The sequence below is a fragment of the Sciurus vulgaris genome, assembly GCF_902686455.1.
Source record: "Sciurus vulgaris genome assembly, chromosome: 2".
NCBI lineage: Eukaryota > Metazoa > Chordata > Mammalia > Rodentia > Sciuridae > Sciurus > Sciurus vulgaris.
Window position 1 is genome coordinate 36,055,949 of NC_136462.1, and position 25,986 is coordinate 36,081,934.

The 25,986-nt window shown below is 36.7% G+C and overlaps 2 protein-coding genes across 3 annotated transcripts in view; one reads left to right on the forward strand and one right to left on the reverse strand.

Moving 5' to 3' along the window:
- PLEK2 (pleckstrin 2) overlaps window positions 1-2,640 on the forward strand; it is a 30,307-nt gene extending 27,667 nt beyond the window's left edge. Inside the window, exon 9 of the mRNA XM_079127124.1 lies at window positions 87-2,640. Coding sequence (XP_078983250.1) covers window positions 87-214 — 128 coding nt within the window. The 3' untranslated portion in view covers window positions 215-2,640. The remainder of the gene's footprint in view (window positions 1-86) is intronic.
- On the reverse strand, window positions 1,146-25,750 carry EIF2S1 (eukaryotic translation initiation factor 2 subunit alpha). Of its 2 annotated transcripts, none has more exons than XM_079127129.1 (8): window positions 25,601-25,750; window positions 21,358-21,599; window positions 15,832-15,911; window positions 13,479-13,630; window positions 7,260-7,366; window positions 6,117-6,214; window positions 5,300-5,443; window positions 1,146-4,317 (listed from the first exon to the last, which is right to left on the reverse strand). In XM_079127129.1, the coding sequence occupies exons 2-8, from the start codon at window positions 21,596-21,598 to the stop codon at window positions 4,192-4,194; spliced, it is 948 nt and encodes a 315-aa protein (XP_078983255.1). In that variant the 5' UTR covers window position 21,599; window positions 25,601-25,750; the 3' UTR covers window positions 1,146-4,191. The 2 variants fall into 2 exon arrangements, with proteins under 2 accessions (XP_078983255.1, XP_078983256.1); XM_079127130.1 differs by lacking the exon at window positions 25,601-25,750 and adding an exon at window positions 25,303-25,555.
- Between the last annotated feature and the right edge of the window lie 236 nt (window positions 25,751-25,986).

Sequence of the window (25,986 nt, forward strand, 5' to 3'; positions counted from 1 at the left end):
TCAGCCAACTTTCTTCTGGTTCAAGCTAAAAGTAGACATAGACATTTAATCACTGATTTTTTTTTTTTTTTTTTTTTCCTGTCTAGGGGTTAAAGGGAATGTCCAAGGAAATCTCTTCAAAGTGATCACTAAGGATGACATACATTATTATATTCAGGCCAGCAGCAAGGCTGAACGAGCAGAGTGGATTGAAGCTATCAAAAAGTTGACATGATAAGACACTCAGGGAGCAGGACCAGGATTCCTTCCTCCTACCAGATGATATGGACAGGATCCCTGGAGAATGGGAGTGTGTTAAGACAATGTTGGGCTGGGGATGTAGCTCCATGGTAGAGTGCCTATTTAGCAGGCACAGGGCTCTGAGTTTAATTTCCAGCACTAAAGAAAACAACAAAAGTTTAACATTATATATTTTGCACTGCTTTGGAGTAAGAATGCTGAAGAGTGAATTCCTCAGGTGACAGTGGTGGTGCTATTTCCTCCCCCATCTTCCTGTTACCAACCTGGAAAGCTAGTAAAGCCATTAGGCATCCGTATCTTGACTCCTGCCCATCAGGACAGACAGCTATGTCCTTGGATCCTTTCTGGAACTCTTAACACTGGTCATGATGTAACATTAAATAAAATTCTACTCTCAAAGTAGCTTTCTCTGAAATGTCAACATTTTATTATTTTTTTGGAATACAAATCAACATTTGTTTCTGGTTCTAACTCCTGTACAAAGTTTTATAGTTTTCAAAGGTTTTTCATAAGTATGGAAACATTTCAAGTGATCTGTCATTAAGACTCACTTTTTTTTTTTGCTGCTGTACTGAGGATCGAACCCAGGAACATTCTACCTCTGAGGTACATTACTAGCCTTTTACACTTTTTGTACTGGGGATTGAACCCAGGGGTGCTTTACCACTGAACTATATCTTGTCCTTATTTTTTGAGACAGGGTCTTAGTAAGTTTCTGAGGGTCTAAGTTGCTGACGCTGGCCTAGAACTTGTGATCCTCCTGTCTCAGCCTCCCTGGGGTTATAGGCTTAAACCTCCATGCCTAGATAAACTTTGGATTTTAGAACAAACATTGAGACAAATCAGCACCAACAAATTCCCCAGTTGGTAAATTAACCTAAAATAGTGAAAAGTCTGTATCATAGTATTTTTAAAGAACATTTTTATTATTTTCAAATTTATACAGTGATCCGGCACAAGCCATTGCCAGTGTTCTTGCCAAGTGCAAGTACTTGGACTTCAGTGAATAAATAAAATGTAGCCTATATTTAAGGAGAGTGGATACTTCTGTAGTGCGTAAATAAAAACTTGTCCTCTTGGACTGATCTGTTTCCTCTTAATTTTGTCTAGAATACCTGACGTGAAGGATCAGGGAGTTCAAGTGCTGTTTTTTTTGTTGTTGTTGTTTTGTTTTTTTCCTTATTCCCACCCTTCAAATAAAGCACCACTTTCCATTTGGCATTTTGCCAATATCTAGAGTCCCCAGAATTACTTTTATTGCTTTTTTAAAAAAAACTTTTATTGCTTTTTGAGTATTGACAGGTGCCTATCTGAATTAAACTACATTTGGTTTAATGGCTGCCTGATCTCAAAATTGGCACAACGGTTCCTTACTTTATATGGGAAATAGAATTTCTAAGAACTGGAAAGTAGATGGCCATCAGCTTGAGGCAAATCAGTGAAACTGGTAAGGTACTAGCATTTAAACTTCTTAAAAATCCCTACCATTTAAATAGTTCTTAATGTTAAAATGGGTTATGAATGAAGTATGCCAGCTGAGTAATAACTCTGCTTAGCATGGTGGTGATCAACATGCCTCTGTAGCTACCTAAAGTGCCTGATCATTGTCTTGTAAGAATTATTTGCTATAAAATCGATACCAAAAAAAAAAAAATTTCGAATCTTCTATTTCCTTTTGGACATTTTCAATTAATGTATGCACAAACGAGACCCAACCTGTTGCTAATTTTGTTGTAAGAATTAACCACTTGACTAGAGGTTGAGGGGGAAAAGTAGGTAACTGTGAATATTTTTAATGAAAAGGCTTTGACAGAGCATCAGGATTTGGGTAGGCTGCTCAATTGTCATCGTCAATCCTATTTAAGCTGTTCAGGGCTGTGTTGTTTACCTTGTCCTCATGAACCTTGTCCCTGCTTTTAGGTCAGCATATATATACTTTAGTCTGTTTTCTTCCTCCTATCAGTGAAATACTGATCTTTTCTTTGGCTAGGGTCAACAATTTACAAAATTGTTGCAAAACTGAGCAAAAGGCCCACATAGGATAAAAATCACTCACCACAGAAGCCACCAATATTTTTCTACAGTTATGGCTTTCAAAGTATAAAAATTTCAATAAACAAAACAAATTCAATTTCCATGCATACAGCAAAGGAGCACCTTTTGTATTATGGTAACATTTTGATGTTATGAGTTTTTATAACGTTTTTTGATGTCTCAAATATAGAAATAAAAATTTTGTGTCAATCTTTAGTACATCCAGATTCTCTATTTCCCATGTGGCATGCTGGATGGCAAACCTTGGAATGGGCCATCTGAAGTTCATATAACCTGCTAAATTGAACAAAGGGACAAACCTTCATAATTGGCAGAATAAATTCTTCTAAGAATCTTCTAGTCAGTCCCCCTTTAAAAAAGAGATAGGATCTCACTTGTTGCCCAGGCTGGCCTCAAATTCCCAGGCTCAAGCAATCCTCCTAAAGCAGGTTTGACTACAGGTGCACACCATAGCACCCAACTCCAAAAGCTTTAATGAGTTACATCTACTCCTGGGTCGACTAGGGTGGGTTAAGTTTGATGTATGCATTTTTTTTGGCACTAGGGATTGAACCCAGGAGCACTTTACCACTGAGCCACATCCCCAGTCCTTTTTAATATTTTATTTAGAGACAGAGTCTTGCTGAGTTGCCTAGGGCCTTGCTAAGTTGCTGAGGCTGGCTTTGAACTTGTGATCCTTCGGTCTCAGCCTCCTGAGCCACTGGGATTATAGGCGTGCACCACCACGCCTGACTAATCTATATGTGTTTTAATAGACGTTCCTAGGGCTATCAGTAAAGTTCTATAACTGGTACCTCAAATACCCTAAGAGATTAAATCTACAGAGACAAACACACCAAAGTAACTCAAGATTTTCTACACCTGACTACTGTAACTTCAGATGTGTTACCTGTGAAATTTATTTTGTACATATGCCTTTATAATAACTAGCTCTTAAAGATAAAAATGCTGAAAATGTAAAAAAAAACAATTACAGTAATTGCATTCAGGCAGATCTATATTCTGTTATAAAGAGAACCAAAGATCTAGGTAGTACCTAGCAGATATTTTAAAGGGGATGAAAAAATATCAAAAGTTGGATAATGATATCCAAAATAAGTAAATTGAAGAAGCAGCATCTTTAAAAACAAATATACTTTAGCATCTTGAATCATAAACTCAAGCCAAGTAGCTAGCAGACCAGTAAGGATCCAGTGTCATAAACTCTCATATTACAAGTTGCCATCAATCTCTAATAGGTAAAAGGCACATAACAATGTAATTCTTTAATTGCATTTTAAGGCTTTACACCCCTAATAGTCAATATCACTGTAACTGAAGTTAAAATTACTTTTTCTTAAAAAGATCCTTTGATCTTTTATAGATCCTTTGATTACCTGCTCTTATATTTCTGCATCTAGACTAAAATAAAGATAAAAGAATTAGGGTCTTATCATTTGGAATGCTGTTAACTGGTGACAAGAAGGAAGAGGCCTATAGTTAAATATCCCAGAAATTTATTTGATGTTTGTTTGAATACATTTTTTATAGAAAGATTGGGATTGTTATTATTTGCTTTGGGTGCCCCTGGTAAATCTCAAGGAGACACTGAACCACAAAGAGTGCCAATCTGGAGACATCAGAAATGGAAATCACAAGCCCAATTTTAGGACCTTTCTAGGCTCAAAGATTTTCTCTAGAGAAATTGGGCTGCTCCCTTGAAAAATGTGTTGGGAGTTACTGTGTGAAAACAGCTGACATTTAGGAGGGCATTTCATGTTCTAGTGTGTTGAAACATTTAAATACTTGGAAACAAAAAATATTCAGCTTTGAAGTTTTCAATACTTTCAAGTCTAGGGTTTATAGCCAAGAAGGGCTGCTTCATGTTCCTCAAATTGGACTATGCTTCCCACAAAGTTAATCTTCAGCTTTGGCTTCCATTTCTTCTGCATCATCATCTCCATCCACTTCTGCATTTTCTCTCTCAAGCCTCTCCAGCTGCCTTGCAAGTTCAGTCTCATCTGTATCTGTGACCACTTTGGGCTGTGGAAACAGGCATAATTTCAAAGTGAAGTCATTAAATAGCATACAGATTCAATGTCAATACTATCACTGCTTAGTGTTTTAACTCTTTCCCCGCTCCAGTATTGGGGAGTCAGACCAGGGCCACTCTATCACTGAGTTACATCCCCAGCCCTTTTCTAAATTTTATTTTGAGACATGTTCTTGCTAAGTTTCCCAAGTTGGCCTCAAACTTGTGATTCTCTTGCTTCAGCCTCCTACATAGTTGGGATTACAGGTGTGTGCCTGGCTAATTTTAACTCTTAAAAAAATACTTCCCTTTCTTAACAACTATCATATATGTTTACTTTTGACTGCTGACTTGTAATTAAATTCTACTAGTTAAAAAATAAGAAATTTATGAGGAGTCCAAGAAAAAGAAGTACATATTAAAAAAGAACAGTATTTTCTATCATCTTTATAATCTAAAACTAAAAATTAAAATTAATCTCTGTGGCTATTGCTTTTAAGACCAAAAATATCCTGAAAAACATGCATCTTCTGGACAAAATAAATTACTATTCCTTTCCAGAGAAAGAATACACATGTATATATGTATGGAAATTAGGTCTCATTCATATAGAGCTGACAAAACAGGAGCTTATTCCTATTTTTGATTCTAAGGTTCAATTTTAAACATCCCACACTCAAATTCTAACAATGAATTTCTCATTTCTATTGTCTATTTTTCTCCCTGTGGTAAAAAAAACATCCATTATCATCAGTGAATGTAGTTCTGAATGTCCATCCCAGGATGACATTCCAGTGCTGATAGTTTTTATTTATGTATAAAACCCCCTTTTAGGAATGCTCTGAATCAATGATCATATTTTATATTTAGCATATTTATAATCTTAAATATACTCAAAAGCCAATGATCAGGTATTTTGGAGCACAAATCATTTAAGTGACTTAAGTTTCCTAAAAACTTTAAGAACAAAGTAAATCAAAGCACTGATCTCACCTCCATTTGAACATTGAACACACCCCTCTTTTCCTCGATCTTTTCTTTGATAACGGCCATAGCTTGATTGAGGACAGAGAGGCCTTCTGTCCTCTCCAGGGTTGTCGTAGTCATCACATACCGAGGAGGAGCTATTAGATTAATCTAAAGAAGATAAAAATTCAATTATGAACATACCTGTACAAAGCAACTACTAGGATGTTTGAAGATTCTTTTATTAATCTGCTGCATTAACAAATCATCTCAAGACTCATCTCTCAATTCTGTAGGTTAGCAATTTGGGGTTTTATTAATGTAGCATCCAGGTATGATGATGACATAATCCAGTATTATAAATAGTCCATTATAAGGCTATGAAGAATTAGGATTTGGGGTCTATGGTGGCTGACCTAACTATATTATCATTAGTACAATGGTGCTAACTACCTCTAAACTGATGAAAGAAATCCTTTTAAGAGATTCTGAATAATAGTCATACAGTTTATTTTATTGCTAATGAAAGATGCAGATCAAATCTCATGAAAGCTGTGTGTATGTAGTTGAGATTATGTTACTCTTTTCATGGTGCTAAGAACATTTTGGGCACTGTAACTCTTTACTGTTAAAGAAGTTTAGAATCCCTGGCATTTGTAATAGGAATCCTTGTCCACTACGATACAGTAGCAACAACAAAAAGCCACTATGTAGTAGAAAATATCACCAAGAGAAGTCAACAAGAACCACTGCTCAATTTTAAGAACATAAAACATCATCATCTTTGTGCGTAGTGCTGAGGATTCAACCCAGGGCCTTGGGTGGGAGAAGACTGATAACTCACCTTGATGGGCATTGTTTCTGTAGAACAATTCAAACCTGCTCTCAGGGCTTCTTTTACAGCATCAATACCTTCATAACCATAACAAGCCACTTCAATATCTAAAATTATAAAAATTTAAAAGCTGATACCAAAAAATTTAAGAAACATTTAAAGGTTTAAAGAAATCAGAGATAGAGCAAATGCATTAGTATTCAAATGCTTATGAAAATGTCCATCACCCTATCATTTAGAAATCAATCCCAGCTATAAATTTTCACAATTAAAAATATTTGGATATGCAGTAAAACTATCTTCTCATCTATATTAAGCCATCTAATAACAAAACTATAGAAGACAAATTTAACAAACACTTCAGTAGCAATTTGTCTAGAACTGCTTAGAAATTGCTGTTTGACCTAACAATTCTTAGAATTTAGTCCTAAAGAAAACTATGCAAATAAGTAATTCATCCCTACCCCTGGTATAGGTTCTTATATAGTATTTGTATAGGAAAAATATCTCAAAATAAATATTTCCAACTATTATCAACCATTCAGTCCAGAATCATGGAAGGATACTTTCCTATTGAAATAATTTGCTTTTTTTTCCACTCATGGTACTAGGGATGAAATCTAGGGTCTTGCACACACAGGTAAGTACTCTACTACTGAATTACAGCCCTAGCCTAGTAAAATACTTTAAAGTATGAACTAAAACAACATAATAAATTCCTCCTTTAAAAAGGGGCTAACTTCAAGTTAGATGAACTCATATGACAATATATAGTTTATGTTGACTCTGCAGAAGCAAAAATAACTTCTTGGGCTGGGAATGTGGCTGTGTAGTAGAGTGCTTGCCTAGCGTGCAAGAAACATGGATTTGATCCCTGGTACTGGAGAGGGGGAAAAGCATCCCCCAAACCTCAAACTTTCTTGTTATATATTTAGAAAAATATTTATAGATGTGGAAATACACTCTTTGGTAAGTTTAATTAATTAAGTTTTTTCAAACATGCAAAATATTTTAAAAAATCATTTAGAAAGTCAATGATTTTTTGGGCTGGGGATACAGTTCAGTTGGTTAAGTGCTTGCCTTTGCAGCACAAGGCCCTGGGTTCACTCTCCAGCATTGCCCAAAAAAAAAAGGAGAGAGAAAGTCAATTACCTGCTCGAATTTTGACAGCCTGTGGGGTCAAACGCCTATTAATGTTGTTAATGAGTACTTCCCGTTCATCTTCGTTTAAATCTAAACTATCCAAAATAGATGGATCTCTAATTAAAACAAACAACAACAAAGGTCAAGGTTATAATACTGATAGTTATGAGCCATAACACACTATGCCACAGAATAATGCATGTAACAATAAAGCACTGGCCTCAGTGTCAGAATTAGAGTTGAAAAGCAGGGCATGGTGTTACATGCCTGTAATCCCAGCAACTTGGCAGTCTGAGGCAAGAAGATCACCAAGTTTGAGGCTAGCCTCAGCAACTTAGCAAGATCTTGTCTTAAAAAAAAAAAAAAAGGAAGAAATAATGGCTGTAAGAACGGTAATACCTTAAGAAGTAAAGGGAGAACAGTTACCAGGAAGAGTTATGATACATAAAAAAGGAATGGCATGAGTAAATATCAGGTCTATATAACATGGGATCTGGTTAAAGAACGAGAGGTGACAGAATTTGGGTGCAGGGACCCTTCACTTAGCTAATACAAAGTAACAAGAAGACAGACTAATAAAAATGTCTACAAAGCAACAAGATGACGAAGGAAGACAAATGAATACAAAGTTGGCATATGAGATAGATGTTTCATAGAAGAAACATCAATTATCAATACATTTGAAATGCTGTTAATAACAATTTGCATGCTCACCAATAATCAGGAGCACACAAATCAAGATACCAGCAAAAGGGAAAAAAATCTTGAGACACACCAAATGTTGGCAAGGATGAGAGAATATAGGAATACAAATTAAAGAATAAATCTGGAGAGTAATTTTGAAGATCAAATCAATATAAAGAATGTGTGTGTGTGTGTGTGTGTGTGTATACAAACCCACACCTATACACATGTAATCTGATGACCCGACAATTCCATTCCTATGTACATATCCTAGAAACATGTACACATGGAGACACGTACATGGATATTCATCGCAACATTGTTTGAAAAATGCAATGAAGGGGCTGGGGCTCAGTAGTAGAGTGCTTGCCTCTCACATGCAAGGCACTGGGTTCAATCCTCAGCACCACATAAAATAAACAAATATGGATATTGTGTCCACCTACAACTAAAAAATATTTTAAAAATGCAATGAAAGAGAAAATGAATTAAATATGCTTAATGTGTTTTGATACTGGGGATTGAACATAGGGGTGCTTTATACTGAGCTACATTTCCAATCCTTTTTATTTAAAAAAAAAAAAAATTTTTTTTTTAGCTGGACACAATACCTTTATTTTATTTATTTACTTTTATGTGGTGCTGAGAATCGAACCCAGTGCCTCACACATGCCAGGCAGGCAGCTCTACAACTGAACCACAATCCCAGTCCTTATTTTTTATTTTGAGACAGGATCTCACTAAGTTGTCCAGGCTGGCCTTGAACTTGTGATTCTCCAGCCTAAGCCTCCCAAATCATGAGGATTACCAGGTGTGTGCCATTACGCCTACCTAAATACCTCTTAATAGAGGAACAGATAAAGCATAGTCTCAAAATGAAATATTTATATGGAAATTAATATAGATGTAGAAGGTATACATCTCTAACAATCTGAAGAAATTCTGCTCAGTAACAGCTTTATAAGGCAAAATGTGAGCCACAGAAAGATACAATAGATTAAATGTTAATTCACAAATTATTCTACATAACCTTTATGGATATGTAGAAAAGGTTGCAAATCCCTTACCCAAAATTTTTACATCAGAAGTATTTTGGATTTTTTCAGATTTTGAAATAACTGCATATACAGAATATGGTTTCTTAAGGGAGGGGATCCAAGTCTAAACATGAAATTCAATTATCTTTCATATATATCTTGCACATATATCCTTAAAGGTAATTTTACACGCTATTTTTAGTGTACCTGTGTTTTCACTGCACCCTGTCACAGGAGGTCAAGTGTGAAATTTTCCACTTGTGGCATCATGTCAGTGCTTAAAGTTTCAGATTTTGGGACAGTTCAGATTTTTGGAATGAAGATGCTCAACTTGTATACAGTGACACCATAAAAACAAAATGATAATGATATACACTAATAATTTCAGAATAGTGGTTACCACTGATGAATGAAGGGAATGGGTCTAGAGAGGCAAAACACTTTCAATTATTTCAGAAGTTTAATTTCTTAATTAAAAAAAAAAAAACCTGAAGCACACATTGCAAAGAATCAGCATTAGTTAAACCTGAGCAGTTGCTACACAAGTTGATGAAGCAAGAGAAGGGTAAAAGAGAGTAAAACATGCTAAGGCTTAGTGGTAATGGAGGAGGTGCTGTAGACAAAAGCTAAAGGGTCAAGCTAGAATCAAGTGATGACAGTAAACCAAAACACATGCTGACTGGCTAGGTGTGGTGGTACACACCTGTAATCCCAGCAACTTGGCAGGCTAAGGCAAGAGGATTATAAGTCTGAGACTAGCCTCAGCAATTTGGAGAGACCCTAAACAACTTAGCAAGTCCTATCTTAAAATAAAAAATACAAAGGAGCTGGGGGTGTTGCTCAGTGGTTAGGGTTCAATTCTTAGCCAAAAAAAAAAAGAAAAGGGGCTGGAGTTGTAGCTCAGTGGTCAAGCACTTGCCTAGTACAATGAGGCAGCACTGGGTTTGATTCTCAGCACCACATAAAAATAAATGAAAGTATTAAAAAAAAAAAAAAAGGCGGCTGGGGTTGTGGGCTAGTGGTAGAGTGCTTCTCAGCATTGCACCTAAATAAATGAATAAACTAAAGGTCCATCAACAACGAAAAAATATATATAAAAATAAATAAAAGAAATACACTGACTGGGCCTTGGGGTGTAGCTCTGTGGGGCAGCACTTGTCTGGCATGTGTGAGGCTCTGGGTTTGAATATTCAATAAATAATTAAAATATACAAATAAATAATTTTTAAAAAACGTGGTTGGGCATGGTTGGCATGTTTCTAATCTCTGCAATTTGGGAGCTTGAGGCAGGAGGATTGCAGGTTCCAGGCTAACTCTGGCAAACACAATGAGAAACTACCTGAAAACAACAACAACAAAAAAAAACTCAGTGGTAGACTGTTCCCTGGTTCAATCCCCAGTACACAAATAATAAATAAAAATGTACTGATTGAGGAGTGCAGAGCAGAAGGATAAAACAGTGCTTAATGGTTAACAGAAGAAAACTCTGGATAGAGGCCACAATGCCTGCGGTTGAATATTGGCTCTATGATTTGTTTGCTGTGTGACCCTGAATAAATAATTTATCTTTGCATCAATATCCTCAACTATACAGTTGAGATAACAATGGTACTAAACCATAGATTGTTAGAATTATATGAAGTTAAATTAGCTATTATTATTATTCTTACCTTCCACAATGTGATTAAAAAAAAGTCACATGAAGGTAAAATTGGAATGGTGTGCTTGGGGGCTTCTAATAGACCCAAGTCTTGCTCATCCACTCTGAGAGTTTATAAGATCAGCACTTCTTGGCAGCACAAAGGTTGGGAAGTAATCTTAGAACAGTGGTGAAACAGCTCTAGAGCATTAATATTTAGCAAAGGACAAAGAGGTAAAAGAAGCAGAGACACCAAACTGCAGAGACATCAAAGTGTCTAAAGCACTAAAGAAAACAGTGCTTGTTGTGAGTAGAAGGAAGGTCAAAATGTTGGTTTTTTAGTATAAACCAAAAAAACCAGAAAATATTTTTATGCTGATGAAGCAAAATCAATAAAGGGAAAAGATGAAGATCCAAAAGAGGGAGAACAGATCCTAAGCAGGAGTTGGGAACACGGTTACTAAAGATTAGATTGAGCCAGGAAGGAAATGAATTCTAGGAGCATAGAAGAAAATGACAGGTGGGACAGAGATTAAGTATGTTCAGATAGTGAATCATAAGTAGAGAAGTGTTATGGTTTGGATATGAAGTGTCCCCAAAGACTCACATGCTGAAGGCTTTTGGTCCTCAATGCAGCAATGGAACTTTTGAGAAGTGACTGGATCACAAGGGTTCTGACCTTATCAGTGCAAAATAACTTGAAGACACTATTGGGAACTACAGGAGTGAGACCTGGTTGGAGGACAGTCACTGGGGGGTATGCTCTTGGGGACTGTTTCTTGTCCCTGGCCCCCTCTCTTCTCTCTGCTTCTTTGGCCACCACGAGATGAGCAGCTTTCTTCGCTATAGCCCTCCAACCACAATGTTCTGCCTCACCTCAAGTCCCAAGTCATGGAGACAGTGAACCACTGGCTAAAATCTCTGAACTCCTTCCTCCTCTGTTGTTTTTCTCAGGTATTTGTCACAGTTATGAAAGGCTAACATGAGGAGTCCTTGTGGAATGGCTTCTATTTTCTTTATAAAATAAAATAGGCAGTGAGCACACCAGCTACGAGTGAGGGAAGAGAGGTAAAGTGCGTTTATGACAAAGAACATAGAGAAGCTCTAAAACCATAAAAATGGGAGAACTGACAAGAAACAGAATGTAGGGTAGCAGTGAAGACCCAGCAGAGGTTGGAGACCATGAATATGCAGTGGCACCAACTTAAAACTGATTTTTCCTAGCAGTACCCAGAAGTCTACAAGTATACAGAAAGCAGGAACATCAGTTCATGGCTGGATGTAAGAGAAGGGAAAACAGGGCAAAAGGCAAAAGCTCATGAGATTGGTTCATGGTGTCTACACTGGATAAGAAAGAGAAAGCAGTGTAAAGGGGGGGGTTCAGCCACGTCCAGCATGGATGAGGGAAGCGATATCTGTTGGAGGATGGTGCGGGCTATAAATTAATTAAAAATAAGCACAAGAGCCAATACTCTTATCAAATGGAAAGGGGTGTGACAGACCGGGCCATACCGGATCTGGCCTCCAACAAGATGGAGAAACCTCCCTTCCCTTTATTTATAGTTGAATAGGTAAAGGGGCCAAGACCAGGAGGGGCTTCTTCTGTGAGGAACAGGATGGGGTGGAGTTAGGAAAGCCATTTGCTTAGAGAATTAGCATATTTTCAGACAGTAAACCAACTCTATACAGGGCCACCTACTCCTTGGCTGTCTGAAACAGTCCTCTCATGACTGCCAGTTCCTGGAGTCAGACCTCTGAATCCCACGGCTCAGCCATGCCTGATTCTGCTAAACATGGATGGCTCCCCACAAAGTACAAAAGGGTTAAAAGACAAAAGAAGAAAAAAAAAAAAGGTTTAGAGTCAGATTAATATGTAAGAATTTAAGAAAACTGAGTAGGACTGACTGCATGGGAGCCAGGATAGAAAATTACTAGCCAAAAGAATAGAATGTGCACACAGGCTAAGGTGGTGCACACTTGTAATTCCAACTCTGAGGGAGGTGGAGGCAAGAGAACTGCAAGTTCAAGTACAGTCTGGGCACCTTAGTGAAATAAAATAAAATAAAATAAAATAAAATAAAATAAAATAAAATAAAATAAAATAGGGTTGAGGATGTGACTTAGTTGGCAGGGAACTTGTTTAGTATCATATGTGGGACCCTGGGTTTTAATTCCTTGTAATTAAAACACACAGGTGCACACTAATAGAACATGTGGATTAAAAGTTTTAGAGGCAGAGCAAAGCCTGAAGATAAAAAGGCCCAGAGTGAAGCCACATGGAAGACTGGCTAAAGTGGCAGGGGTTGAAGGTCAAAGAAATGAGGTAAAATAAATAAGAAATTATAGTTTTAGATGAGATATCCACACTGGTCATGAAGTCATCTATGATAATAATGAAATCAGGAAATAAAAATGTATAATGAAGTAGTGTCAGATGAAACCAAATGGACTAAGAACTATATCTATTGTATTTAAAATTACAAAGACTTGACCATGTAGGATTGTCACAATGCATGAGTTTTTGTTTAATTTTTTGGTACCAGGGATTGAACCCAGAGGTGCTTTATCACTTTGCCATATCCCCACCCCCTTTTTAAAAATTTTAGTTTCGAAGCAGGGCCTTGCTAAGTTGCTGAGGCTGGCTTTGAACTTGCAATCCTCCTGCCTCAGCCTACCAAGCTGCTGGGATTACAGGTGTACGCCACCATGCCCAGCTAGCATGAGCCTTTTTGTACATAAATACTTTTATCTAAATATGGAAAGGACTTAATAAATGGATGTTGTTATTAAATGCCAGGTTATCAACCTATATGTATGCCAGACCCAGCAGCTGATGTATCAGTATAAGCAGAATCAACGTGTTCTTACGAGACTGCATGCTTAAACGCATCATAGGCACCATAACCAGGTCTCTTATACTTGTCATCAAAGACCCAAGCAGTCCTCTGGAACAGGCTTTCCAGTTGCTCATCCTTGGTATATTCTAACACCTCAGCAACATGACGAAGAATGCTATAAACCTAGAAACAGAATGAAGAGCTCAACAATTTCAAGAAAAGAAATCTGTAAAAACGTAATTGCTACATTTCAGTAGACAGCAAAATTTGACTATAGTGATTCTTTAACAAAAGTTCTCCATACAAGCTTTCTAGAGTTATAAAGAAATATTTACATGAACTCAAGTGGGTATAATACAGGGAGGAAGTACACAAGTTATGTCCTAAGACTTGGATTAAATTTTGACAATGGGACCAATTAATACCTCTGAATTTGTTTCATTTGGGAAAGGGAGGTATTACACAGAGCTCTTATATGGATCAAATATGTAAAAACATACTCTAAATGGAAAATTGGTATATAAACATAAGTTATTATTCCACATGAAAACACAGAAACCAATTGTAACTTTAAGATTTCTTTTTGCTCTGCTATCATTTAACAATTATCCTTCAGTATCACTCACAAGACCACTTTTCTAATCTCCTAAGAGAATAGAAAAAGTATCTTCAAGGGTTTTCATGTTAGTTACTTGTGAATACTGAGTAAGGAAAGGTACTAATATTGGTTGTTTCATTTATCATCTTATCATCTTCATAACATACTCATTTTATTGAAACAAGATGGAGTCTTGTTGTATTGCCTAGGTTGGCCTTGAACTGGTAAGCTCAAATAGTTCTCCTCTTGAGTAACTGGGACATGCACCTGTGCTGGGCAAATACTTATTTTAATAATATCCTAGGGAGACCAAAAATAAAAATAAAAAAACTGTCCTAGAATGTTTCTCAAACTCAGTGGGACCTGAGATTCTGCATTTCTATTATGCAGTGAGGTAATGCCAATGTTGTTCATCTAAAGACATTATGAATATTAAGGTCCTATTAAAAAGACTTTACTGATGGTATTTTCAAAGATATAAACCATAATAAATTTTACTGATGTGTGAATGCATTAGTAAAACAAAGAGAGAGTAATCTGGATAATAATTTGATGGACATTAGATTTTTTTTTCCTTTTACTGAGATTAACCAAGATTTAAAAAACTCAAGCATTACTTCCTTGGCATTTTAATCTTGAGGACAGGAACACATGGCAGAAAAGAAACAAAAGATACCAGTGAAAGGCACAGAAGAAACTATAAACAATGCTGTTAGGAAAGGAGGATCTGGGGCTGGGGGTGTAGCTGAGTGGAAAGGGTATGGACTTAGCATGAACTAGCCCTGCAGTCCATTACCAGCACCACAGAGAGAGAGAGAGAGGAGAAGAGAGAGAGAGAGAGGAGAGAGAGAGCGAGAGTGAGGAGAGAGAGAGAAGAGAAAATCCTAACAGCCTCATTCCTCATTAACAGGTTCCTGCTTTGACATTTTCTATTTGTCTGTTACCTTTACAGAGAATAGTGTTGAATGACAAGAACTGTATGTTACATCATCTTAATCAAAAATAGGCTAAGCGGGCAACGTGTTGATGGCCACATGACTGTAATCCTGTTACTTGAGAGTCTAAGGCAGGAATATCACTTTTTTCACCCTAGCTGGTGCTGGAGATCAAACCTAGGGCTTCACACATACCAGGAAAGTACTCTACAACTAGGCCACTTCCCCAATGCCAGGAAATCCTAAGAGCAGCCTGAGCAACATAGCAAGACCCTATCTTGTAAAAATAAGATACAGCTGGGAATGTAGATCAGTGGTAGAATGTATGCCTAGCATGTGTAGGGGCCTGGGTTCAATCTTTGCCAGTGCAAAAATTAAAAAATAAGCTAAGCCAGCTGATATCACCTGGAGTTAATTTAACCTAAAATGGTTTCAAAACACTAACTTCCAGTACTAACTTGAGAATATTAGATGGTGATCAATGTTTTCCAGTAGTGGCAAGATGAGATAAATAACACTGTAATTGTACTTTTTTGGAATTAAAACTTCAAATCAATTTCCATGTAACACATAATTGGGAATATAATAGAGTCACAGTAAAATGAAGGTTTTTATTTTTCATTTTCTGCCAAGAATGATACATCCTAGTATTTATTAAACACAGTGGACAAACTGACCAGAAATGGACTTATAGGGGTGGGTTCTAGCTCAGTGGTGGAGTGCTTGCCTGGCATGCTTGAAGCACTGGGTTTGATTCTCAGCACCGCATATAAAGAAGTAAATTAAAAAATAAAGGTCCATCGACAACTAAAAGAATATTATAAATAAAAAAAATTTTTAAATGAACTTACAGTTTTGGATTTTGTGAATTTGTCTTCACATTTGATTGCTTCCTCTGGAGAAACTCTTCTTTTTGACAAATCGATATATCCTATGAGAAAATTTTGAAAAAAAAATCTATGTTTAAGTGCAAGCACACCCTTCTGTCCGATTTTTTATAAAAAAAATTGTTTGATTAATAATCTTACAAGTATTCCCCACTAAAATTGTATAAATAAAAACTGCATAAGAAATAAAAGATGAGATATTCTGATTTGTTTTCAGAAATGCCTTTTAAAATACTCTCTATTACTTTGGTGGAGGAAACTAGCTAGCCAAATGCCTCTCCTTCCCTCTACTTTCTTCCCTAAATTTTGAAAAGCAGAAAGTTACTGATTTGACTTAGTTTAAGAAGTTAACCTCAACACAGCTCACATACAGACACAAAAGGAACATATTAAAATTGTCACCTAGCAAATGACTACTATATCCAAGTAATGATTGGTGCTTTACTTAAGCACTTACTAAACCCTTACAACAATACTAAATAGATCTTTTTTCTATGTTAACTTGTCAAATAGTTAAAATGTGACTGGGTGTGGTGGCACATGACTGTAATTCCAGCAGCTCAGGAGGATGAGGTCCTAAGCAAGATCCTGTCTCAAAATAAAAAAAAAGGGCTGAGGCTGTGGCTCAGTGGTTAAGCACCCCTGGGTTCAATCCCGGTACAAAAAAGAAAAAAAAAATTTATAATGTGGTAGAAACCCACAAACTTGTGCCTTGTTAGGATTTCCAGTGCAATGCCAAATAACAGTGATAAGAGAGAACATTCTTGCCTTGTACCTTATCTTAGAGGAAAATCTGTCCATAGTTTTTTCCTAGACACCCTTTATCTGATTCCCTTCTATTTCTAGATTGCTGACTTTTTGTTAATGAACGGGTATTGGTGTTGTCAAATGCTTTTTTACATTTATTAAAATGAATATGACTGTAATTCCTCTGACATTGTTAATATACATTGACTATTTCAGATTCTGAGCATTTCTTTCATCAACCCCCCCCCAACCCACTTATACATAGTAAAATTCACCACTTTAGTGTACAGTTCTGAATTCTGTTAAAACAAATAGTCATGTAACCACCACAATCAAGAACCATCAAACCTCACATCACTGTAAAAAAACCGAACAGGTTTCGTTGTGAATATAAGTTTTAATTTTATGTGGGTAAATACCAAGAAATGATTGCTGGGTTGTACAGTATATGTACTCATTTTTAACTGCCAAACTGTTTTCTAAAGTGGATGTACCATTTTTGCATTCCCATAAGCATTTCTCATCTATCAGGTCGGTCGGTCTGTCTGTCTGTCTGTCTGTCTGTCTATCTAGTTATTTATTTTTTGAGAGAAGTGTTTCACTGTATTGCCTAAGCTGGGCTCAAACTCCTAGACTCAAGCAAAACTACTGCCTATCTATCTATCTATTTACTTATTATTTTTTGAGAGAAGAGTTTCACTGTATTGCCTAAGATGGGCTCAAACTCCTAGACTCAAGCAAAACTACTGCCTGAGACTCCCAAGTAGCTGGGACTACAGATGCATACCACTACATGCCTATCTTCATTTTGTTTTGTAGTGCTGGATATCAAACCCAGGGTCACTGTTATTAACCTGTATTTCCCTAGTGACTAATAATGTACAACATCTTTTCATGTGCATATTTGCTATTCATTTTCTTCTTTGGTGAACTGCTTATTCAAATCTTTCACTCATTTTTTAAATGAATGACGTAGACAGATATTTTAGGTTGTTAAACAGTTCTTACAATATTCTGGTTTGTCTTTATGCTATTCATCATTTGGTCAAAAAAAAAAAAAAAAAAAAAAAGACAACCCTTTCTCTCTTAAGTCTGTACCTTGTTGATCATCAAGTAATTGTATTAGTAAGAATATACACCAAATTTTTGTCCTTTTTTTTTTCTCTCTTTCTCTCCACTACTGGGAATTGAACCCAGGGATGCTGTTAACACGAAGCTACATTCCCAGCCCTTTTAATTTTTTATTTTGAGATAGGGTCTGAGTTGCTGAGGCTGGCCTCAAACTTGTGATCCACTTACCTGAGCCTCCAGAGCAGACTAGATTATAGGTGTGTGCCACCATGCTCTGCTGAAGTTTTGAGTGTTAAACCAACTGGCATTGCATTCCATATACTCCACTTGGTTATGCTTTACTATCCTTTTACATTTTTATGCATTGCTGGGTCTTTTTTTTTTCTGTTGACTTTCAAAATTTTCTTTGTATTGCTAGGGGTCAAACTCATGGCCCTGCATGTTGGAAAAACACAACCACTGAGCTATGCCCCAAGAGCCCTGTTTATCTTCTTAAAGTCAAAACATAGGTAACTGTAGATCTTTAATCTTTTCTAACACAAGCAATTAAAATTATCAATTTTCCCCAAGACCTTCTTTAATATATGGTTTATTTAGATGAGCTTGTTTAATTCTGCAAATACTTATTTTTTCCACTCAAGATACAATGATATTGATATCAAACTAAGTTCCTGTGTGATCCAAGAACATACTTTGTAGCTAGGTGTGGTGGTACATGCCTGTAATCCCAATGACTCAGGAGGCTGAGAAAGGAAGATGGTGAGTTTGAAGTTAGTCCCAGCAATTTAGTGAAACCCTGCCTCAAACTAAAAAATAAAAAAAGGACTAGGGATAAAGCACAGTTGCAAAGCACCCCTGGGTTCAACCCTCAGTACTCAAACAAAAAACATATTTTGCATGTACTATTTTGACTTTTTTTTGGGTATGATTTCAACACTTCTGGGTACTGAAATCATGGTTCAACTTATCATCTATCTTGATGAATATGGCATGCATGCTTGGAAAAAAATGCATATTCACTTTCTGGATGTAATGTTCTCTCTAAATATCAATTAGGTCAAGGTCTTTACTGATTTTCTTTTTTGGGTGTAGTTGTTCCATCAAGTGTTCAGAGCCTCTTTAAATCTCCAACTTTGATGACAGATTTTGGCTTCTTATTTAAAGAATCTCTATTCAGCACACAGACGCTGATGACTGTGCTGTCATTCTAACAAAATGACCCTATATGATTAAAAAAAGTCCCTATTCACTCTGGAAATACTGTCTTTAAGTCTACTTTACCTAGTATTAACATGAGACACCTGTCTCCTAATGGCATTTTGTACATAGTATTTTTCCAGCCACTTATCTTGAACCAACTACAATTCTTATAAACAGCATTAATGTTGGGTCTTGTCTTACAATTCATTATAACAATCTGTCTTTTAACTGGAATATTTGCTTCATTTAATGTAATTATTGATATAAATGGATTCAGGTCTACATTTTAGGTATTTGTTTACTTTTGTGTTTGTTCCTCTTTTCCTGTAAACTTATATTTTTAGAACAACCATTTTTTTCCTTTGGTTTTTTGATTACTCCTATGGTTTTGTTTTAGTGGTTGTTCTAAAAATTACAATAATGTATTCTTTTTAGTTTTGTTAAGAGTTAATCCTGGGCTGGGGAGATAGCTCAGTTGGTAGAGTGCTTGAGCATAACGCCCTGGGTTCCATTCCCAGCATCACCAAAAAAAAAAGTTAATCCTGCTCCACAGCAGCTCATGCTTGTAATCCTAGCTATTCAGGTAACAGGCAGGAGGAGCACGAGTTCAAGGCCAGCTTGGGTAGAATAGTGACACCTTGTCTCAAAAACAAAACAAAACAGAAATAATCTATTTACCATTCATTATATCTCCTTGCTTTTGTGTTTTAGTTGTCAAACATATTATGTCTACTTTAAACGATGTTCTATGTTTTCTTAGATTCTATATGTCTATTTGGCATCCATAATGAAGCCAATTGTACAATAGTTTCTCCTTATGTTTGGATGCCTGAAACTATGGATAGTACCAATCCTTTAATACATGCACACATTATTTACATACATGTGCCACACAGAGATATTTTGGTCAACATTTGGTCAACTGCACAAGTGGAAGTGATTCCATAAGACTAAAATATAAACTAGGTGTGTAGCAGGCTACAGCATCTAGATTTGTGTAAATCCTGAGAGTACAAATAAGACCAACAACTAAATTCATTTTAAAGAAATTAAGAAGAGGAAAAATAGCATTTTACAATTACGTATTTATCATTAGCCTGAAGAACTTTATCATTTAAAAAAAAAATTTTTTTTTTTTTAGTTGTCAGTGGACAGAATACCTTTACTTATTTATTTTTATGTGGTGCTGAGAATCAAATCCAGTGCCTTACATATGTTAGGTGAGCGCTCCACCACTGGGCCACAACCCCAGCACCACTTTATCATTTCTTACAATGCAGCCCAATTCAGCAATTGAGTCTCTTAGTTTCTATTTACCTGAAAATGTCTTTGACTTTCATTATTCAATATTACCTTAGGATACACAATTCTCATTTGCCAATTTTTTTTTTCTTTCAGTGGCTTAAAAAACATTATTCAATGCCCTGGCCTCTATTATTTCCAACAAGAACACCACAGTAATTTGCATCAGCATTCCCTTGTATGTAATATACTATTTTCTTCTAATTATTGCCAAGATTTCTTTTTCTTTCCTAATTTGGTGTGCCGAGACACAGTTTTATTAGCATTTATCCTGTGTGAAGACTATGAAGCTTCTCTAATTTGAAAATTTTATTTTTCTACACAAATACAGGAAACTTTGGGCTGTTTTTTTTGGCCGGTGGTGGTGGTGGTACTAAGGATTGAACTCAGGGGTACTCAATCACTGAGACATATCCCTAGCCCTATTTTGTATTTTATTTAGAGACAGGGTCTCACTGAGGCAATAGGTGTTGGCATGGATGTGGGGAAAAGGGCACACTTATACATTGCTGATGGAGTTGCAAATTGGTGTAGCCACTCTGGAAAGCTGTATGGAGATTTTCGGAAAACTTGGAATGGACCCACCTTTTGACCCAGTTATCCCACTCCTCGGTTTATACCCAAAGGACTTAAAATCAGCATACTACAGTGACACAGCCACATCAATGTTTACGGCAGCTCAATTCACAATAGCTGGATGGTGGAACCAACCTAGATGCCCTTCAATAGATGAATAGGTAAAGAAACTGTGGTATATATACACAATGGAATATTATTCAGTTGTAAAGAAGAATAAAAATTATGGCATTTACAGGTAAATGAATGGAATTGGAGAATATCATGCTAAGTGAAATAAGCCAATCCCAAAAAAACAAAGGTAGAATGTTTTTTCTGATAAATGGATGATGATACATAATGGAGACAGGGAGTGGGGGGTAAGAGGAGAATGGAGGAACTTTGGATTACATAGAGGGATACGAGAGGGGGTGGGGGTATAAAAGATGGTAGAATGAGAAAGACCATCATTACCCTATGTACAAGTATGATTACTTGAATGGTATGAATCTACATTGTGTACAACCATAGAAACAAAAAGTTGTACTCCATTTGTGTACAATGAAACAAAATGCAGTCTGTAAAAATAAAAAAATAAAAATTTTTCTCACTTACCTTTTTCTTTGTCCACTCTAATAACAACCACACATTCATTCCTGCCAATTCGGATGAGTTTGTTTATAGAACGGATACGCCTTCTGGATAATTCACTGAGAAGAATCATGCCTTCAATGTTGTTGTATTCCAGCAAGCTGACATAAGCTCCCATTTCAGCAATGGACCTTACATTCACCATCACTACATCTTCCACCTCAGGAAATTTGTGTTGATAAAATCTACAACTTAGACCTGGCATTCTGCAATTTAACCAAAAGAATCAAATTAAGTGTCCAGTTAAAGTAAAAATTGACGTCAATTTTCTACATCTTGCCAATGAAAGTAAACAAAAGATACAATAATTATTAGTCTTCTCATCCCTTTGAACTTCTTAAACAGTATCACAAAACAGATGGGTATCCAGGAACTAAGCTTTCATATTTATTTTGCTCCACATTTTTGTAAGGCTTGGGTGAATCTTTGCCATCAGTTTTAGAGGAATCATAAAAAATAATGACCATCTATAAAGTACTCTGAGATTAAAGGATGAAAGGAATACCTCAAGAGTAAAATACTATTTTAACACCACCACTTTAAGGAATATGAAATGATGGGAAGCATCACTACTGTTATAAACTTGTCAGCAAAATCCAAGCTACTCTTTCTTCAAGTCAGCTAAGATTGCATGTTACTATCCAGTAAGTAAAGGGAAGAATTTTCTTATGACTTAACCCTTACCCAATATACCAATGACATACACAATCTTTTTTTTTTTTTTTGTAGTGCTGGGAAATGAACACAGGGTCTCAAGCACACTAGGCAAATGCTTCATTCCTGAGTTAAATCTCTAGCCCATTACTACTTCTTAAAGTCAAAATTAAAGTATCATGTGTCAAGGAAACCAAAACCTAAAACAAAATGTTTGACAATTTTCTTTCTTTTAAAATACACTTGCCCCTCTAATTTATATTTTGTTCAGTATCTAATTTTGAGAACAGGTTTACAAATCTCTATTTACTACAGAGTTCAAGTTTCTCTCAACCTGTAGGCTACTTTCAGTACCACATTTTTTAGGACCCATAAGCTGGAGTCATATCATGGGTAGAAGAATATTTGAACAAAGAGGCTCTCAAATTAATAGTGGCTGATGATTTTCATGTTTTTTGTTAACCTTAACTCATTTACTGTTGCCAGAGTTCAGAAGACAGGCAGTTATAGGACCTAAAAGGCCTAAGAAAAACTGGTGAAAATTTATTTAATAATTTATTTTTGTTAATGGGGAAATATGGCTGCCAATACCTGACTTTAGGCAGACTACCTATATCCAGCATATGGAACTCCACAGTTATGCTATAGTGTAGTATTAGAACTGCCACCTGGATTTCATATATATTCCCCTACCACTGGGAAGAGAACTGTGGGACTTACATTATCTTTCCATTACTTACAGGGTCCTATGTAATCTGGCCACTGCCCATCTCCTTGAGGTACCACTTTCTCCCTTATTTCCCCCATTTTATAAACAAATTGAGGTACAGAAACAACTTCCTCTCTCATATACTGATATCTATAAAATTGGGATACACAGTCTTTGCTTTTATAAATCAGGATACATTTTCTCTCAATATTACTGGTAAATATGTTGCAGTAAGAAACATCTTACACAAATAAAACACATCAATATACATATTCAGTGTTGGTAACATATACCACATATTCCTGCAAACTATTAGTATCAATCTATCCTGTTTAACAAAAACAACATATGTGGCAGAAGTAATTTTCTTGTAGTTTGACAATGTAGGGATGTAGCAAACAAAGGAAGCAGACACTCAATGGCCAGAACTATCCACTAAGAAACAGCTGAAATGGTTGTTTCATTTAAACACAGGGCTCTTTCAGGGTTGGGGGAGAAGCTGTTGTCAAATATCTGTACATAAAGTAATTGTATTTGAGACTTTAGGCTCAAATCACCAAAATGAGTGATGTGGAGCAATTTTTAGAGTTTTAACAGGTGTCAACTACATTTTTTTTAACCAAGTTTCTCCGAAAAGTAAAGGTGATGCTTTTGGGGAAACAAGGTTTACTTTGATGGTTAAAGAACATAGGAAATTAGGAATTGCAACATACAGAATAATATAATACTGCTGATGGTATGTTATTCACAGCAAAGAAGGAAAGTAGCTGATCACTGCATAAGAATCTATATCACAAACCATCTTAATACTGTTTAATAGATTTTGAACATATCATCTTATGAAATGCTAGTAACTTTTAAAAAATGAGTTTAACTAGCTTTTCCCCCTCACTCAGGAAAACAGAAACCACACTAGATATTTACTTAGCCCTTTCTATCATTTTCAAAACATTTACATTTTTGAATTTGGCTTTCAACAGGTGTCAAGTCAGGCCAGCAGCCTTGTGAATTTTGGGAAGAGCCCTGAACATGGGTTCAGTCCTTGTTCTGTCCTGCTTACTATCTGTGGTTGCTTGGGAAAGTCATGCCCTGTGAACTGCTTTTCTCATCTATGCCACCTACTCCACAGATTTGTTGAGGGTATCAATGAAAATATATGTAAAAACATTGTGAAAAGTATATTATACACTAAGATTCAAAAAGGCAAAGGAAATATTGTGTCCATGTTATAACTTAATCTGTTAACTTTTTTCCCTGGCATCTACTATGTAATATGCATTACTGATGTAAGATTCTTATTTAAGGAATTAAATATAAAGTTGGAAACAATCGAGTAAGCAAATAATTACAATATACTATAAAGGGAGCAGAGTGAAGCAATCAATTAACAGGGAGTCAAGGAACAGAAATATTAAATGAATTCCTCAAGGATAAATGCATACCAATTACTAAAACAAAAACTAAACCCAAGTCTTCTGACATTAAATCTGCAAGTGTCTTTAACCCATAAAGTCTAAATAGGCCAAAGTACTATACAGTTGTGTGTTCTAACATAAAAGACATCAACTATCTTCCAGAAGATAATAACCAAACTTCATGTTAATTTCAAATACCTTGCACTGTCAGTAATTTTGCCAAGACCAAAGACAGTTAGGACTTTCCCCTTAAAGGAGGCCATGGTTAAGTTACTACAATGGATACAAGTTGTTCATATTCCTTTCCAGTGTATTGTGTTGGGAAAACTTGTCCACCTCTAAATGCTTACTAGCAATGCTTGGTTTGTAAGTGTTATACAAACAAAACTTTCAATTATTTCAATGTAGTTGAAATAGGAAGTACCACCAAACTCTACAAATATTACTGTACACCAGACAACTATATCTTTTGAGAATCAGCAACTGTAATTTTGCATCACATGAACTAAGAAGCAGCAGTTCAAAGAAGTAACTCCAAACTTAACACACACATAGAGGAAAACAAAAGTTAAAGGGTGTTTTCCTTGAATAATGACTCATTCGAGAGAAAAGTCAAGAGTTCTTTTGTTAACTCCTTTCTCCAAGAAAGATGTTTCTTGCTTAATGAAAACTAAAGCAGCCTAAGTTTGGGGGATAACTAAAGGGACCTTACAACGTATACGCGTTTAACTCTAAAGTATTCCCTAATTTTGGGCTTTTAGTTGTGCAAAACTCTTAAGACTATAGTTCTATTCTCACCGTTTCCAAAATATGACAAACTGATATTAACAATATTCAAGGAATGATTCATTCTACAGAAACGCACAACTAGAGCGCTAAGGCATCTTAAACTTCAATTTTAATTATCAAATTAATAAACTAGTCTACGACCCAGCTCTTTTCCGCATGGGAACCCATTCTACTGGTTGCCTGAGAGTCAAGTCTGAATTCCAGAGAACTGGGAAATTTCTGGTAATATCGATGGGCGGGAGGGGTGAGGAGATAAGAGAATTCTCAGACTAGGAAAAAGGCAAAGCGCTCAGCGCCCCGGGGCGGATGGGGTGGCAGGGCGTTCTCCCGAGGTCGCCCCACCTCAAGGCATGCTCTCTTTAAACAGACTGAAGAGGACGTAAAATCCACTTGGCCCACTTTCCTTCACGCGATTTCTCCGCTGATAGAATGATGGCTCTGCATACAGGAAGACCGACACCGCGCCGGAGAGGAGGCCCTGACGGAATCAGCGGGCGGTGGCGATGGTGTCCAGACACTTCCCGCGCCGGGTCGGGAAAAGGAGGGGGAGTTAGTCCGGGGCCTACCCTCTCGACCACTGCTGTCAGTAGACACAAACTAAAGTGAGTTCTTGGGTAAACCGAACTGCGGGATTAGTCACCTGAGGTATGTGTGTGAATCCCGCACTAAATTTCCGCGCCGAGCTCTTTAGTCCGAGAGATCAGACTTGGTAGACCCACACCAGCCGCCGAGCTGCCGCAGCGTGCGCTTCGCTAAACTTCAACGCGCATGCGGAACCACCTCGCACCACGCAAGCGCCGACGGAAGAGGCCTTTCCTTCTTCACCGATCATAGAGTGTGCATCCTCCAAGGACCAGGGAGAGTGTGAACCACATAAGGTTCTCAAAAGTCCGTTTCCTAGCTAGCTGTAGATTTTTATAAGGAATTTCCGAGGCGTGAGAAACGGGTAGGACTCTGATTCGTTATCCTCGAAGGACGAATCCTCTCCAACTTTTAGCTGACCATGAGATGGCGCTGTGACTAAAG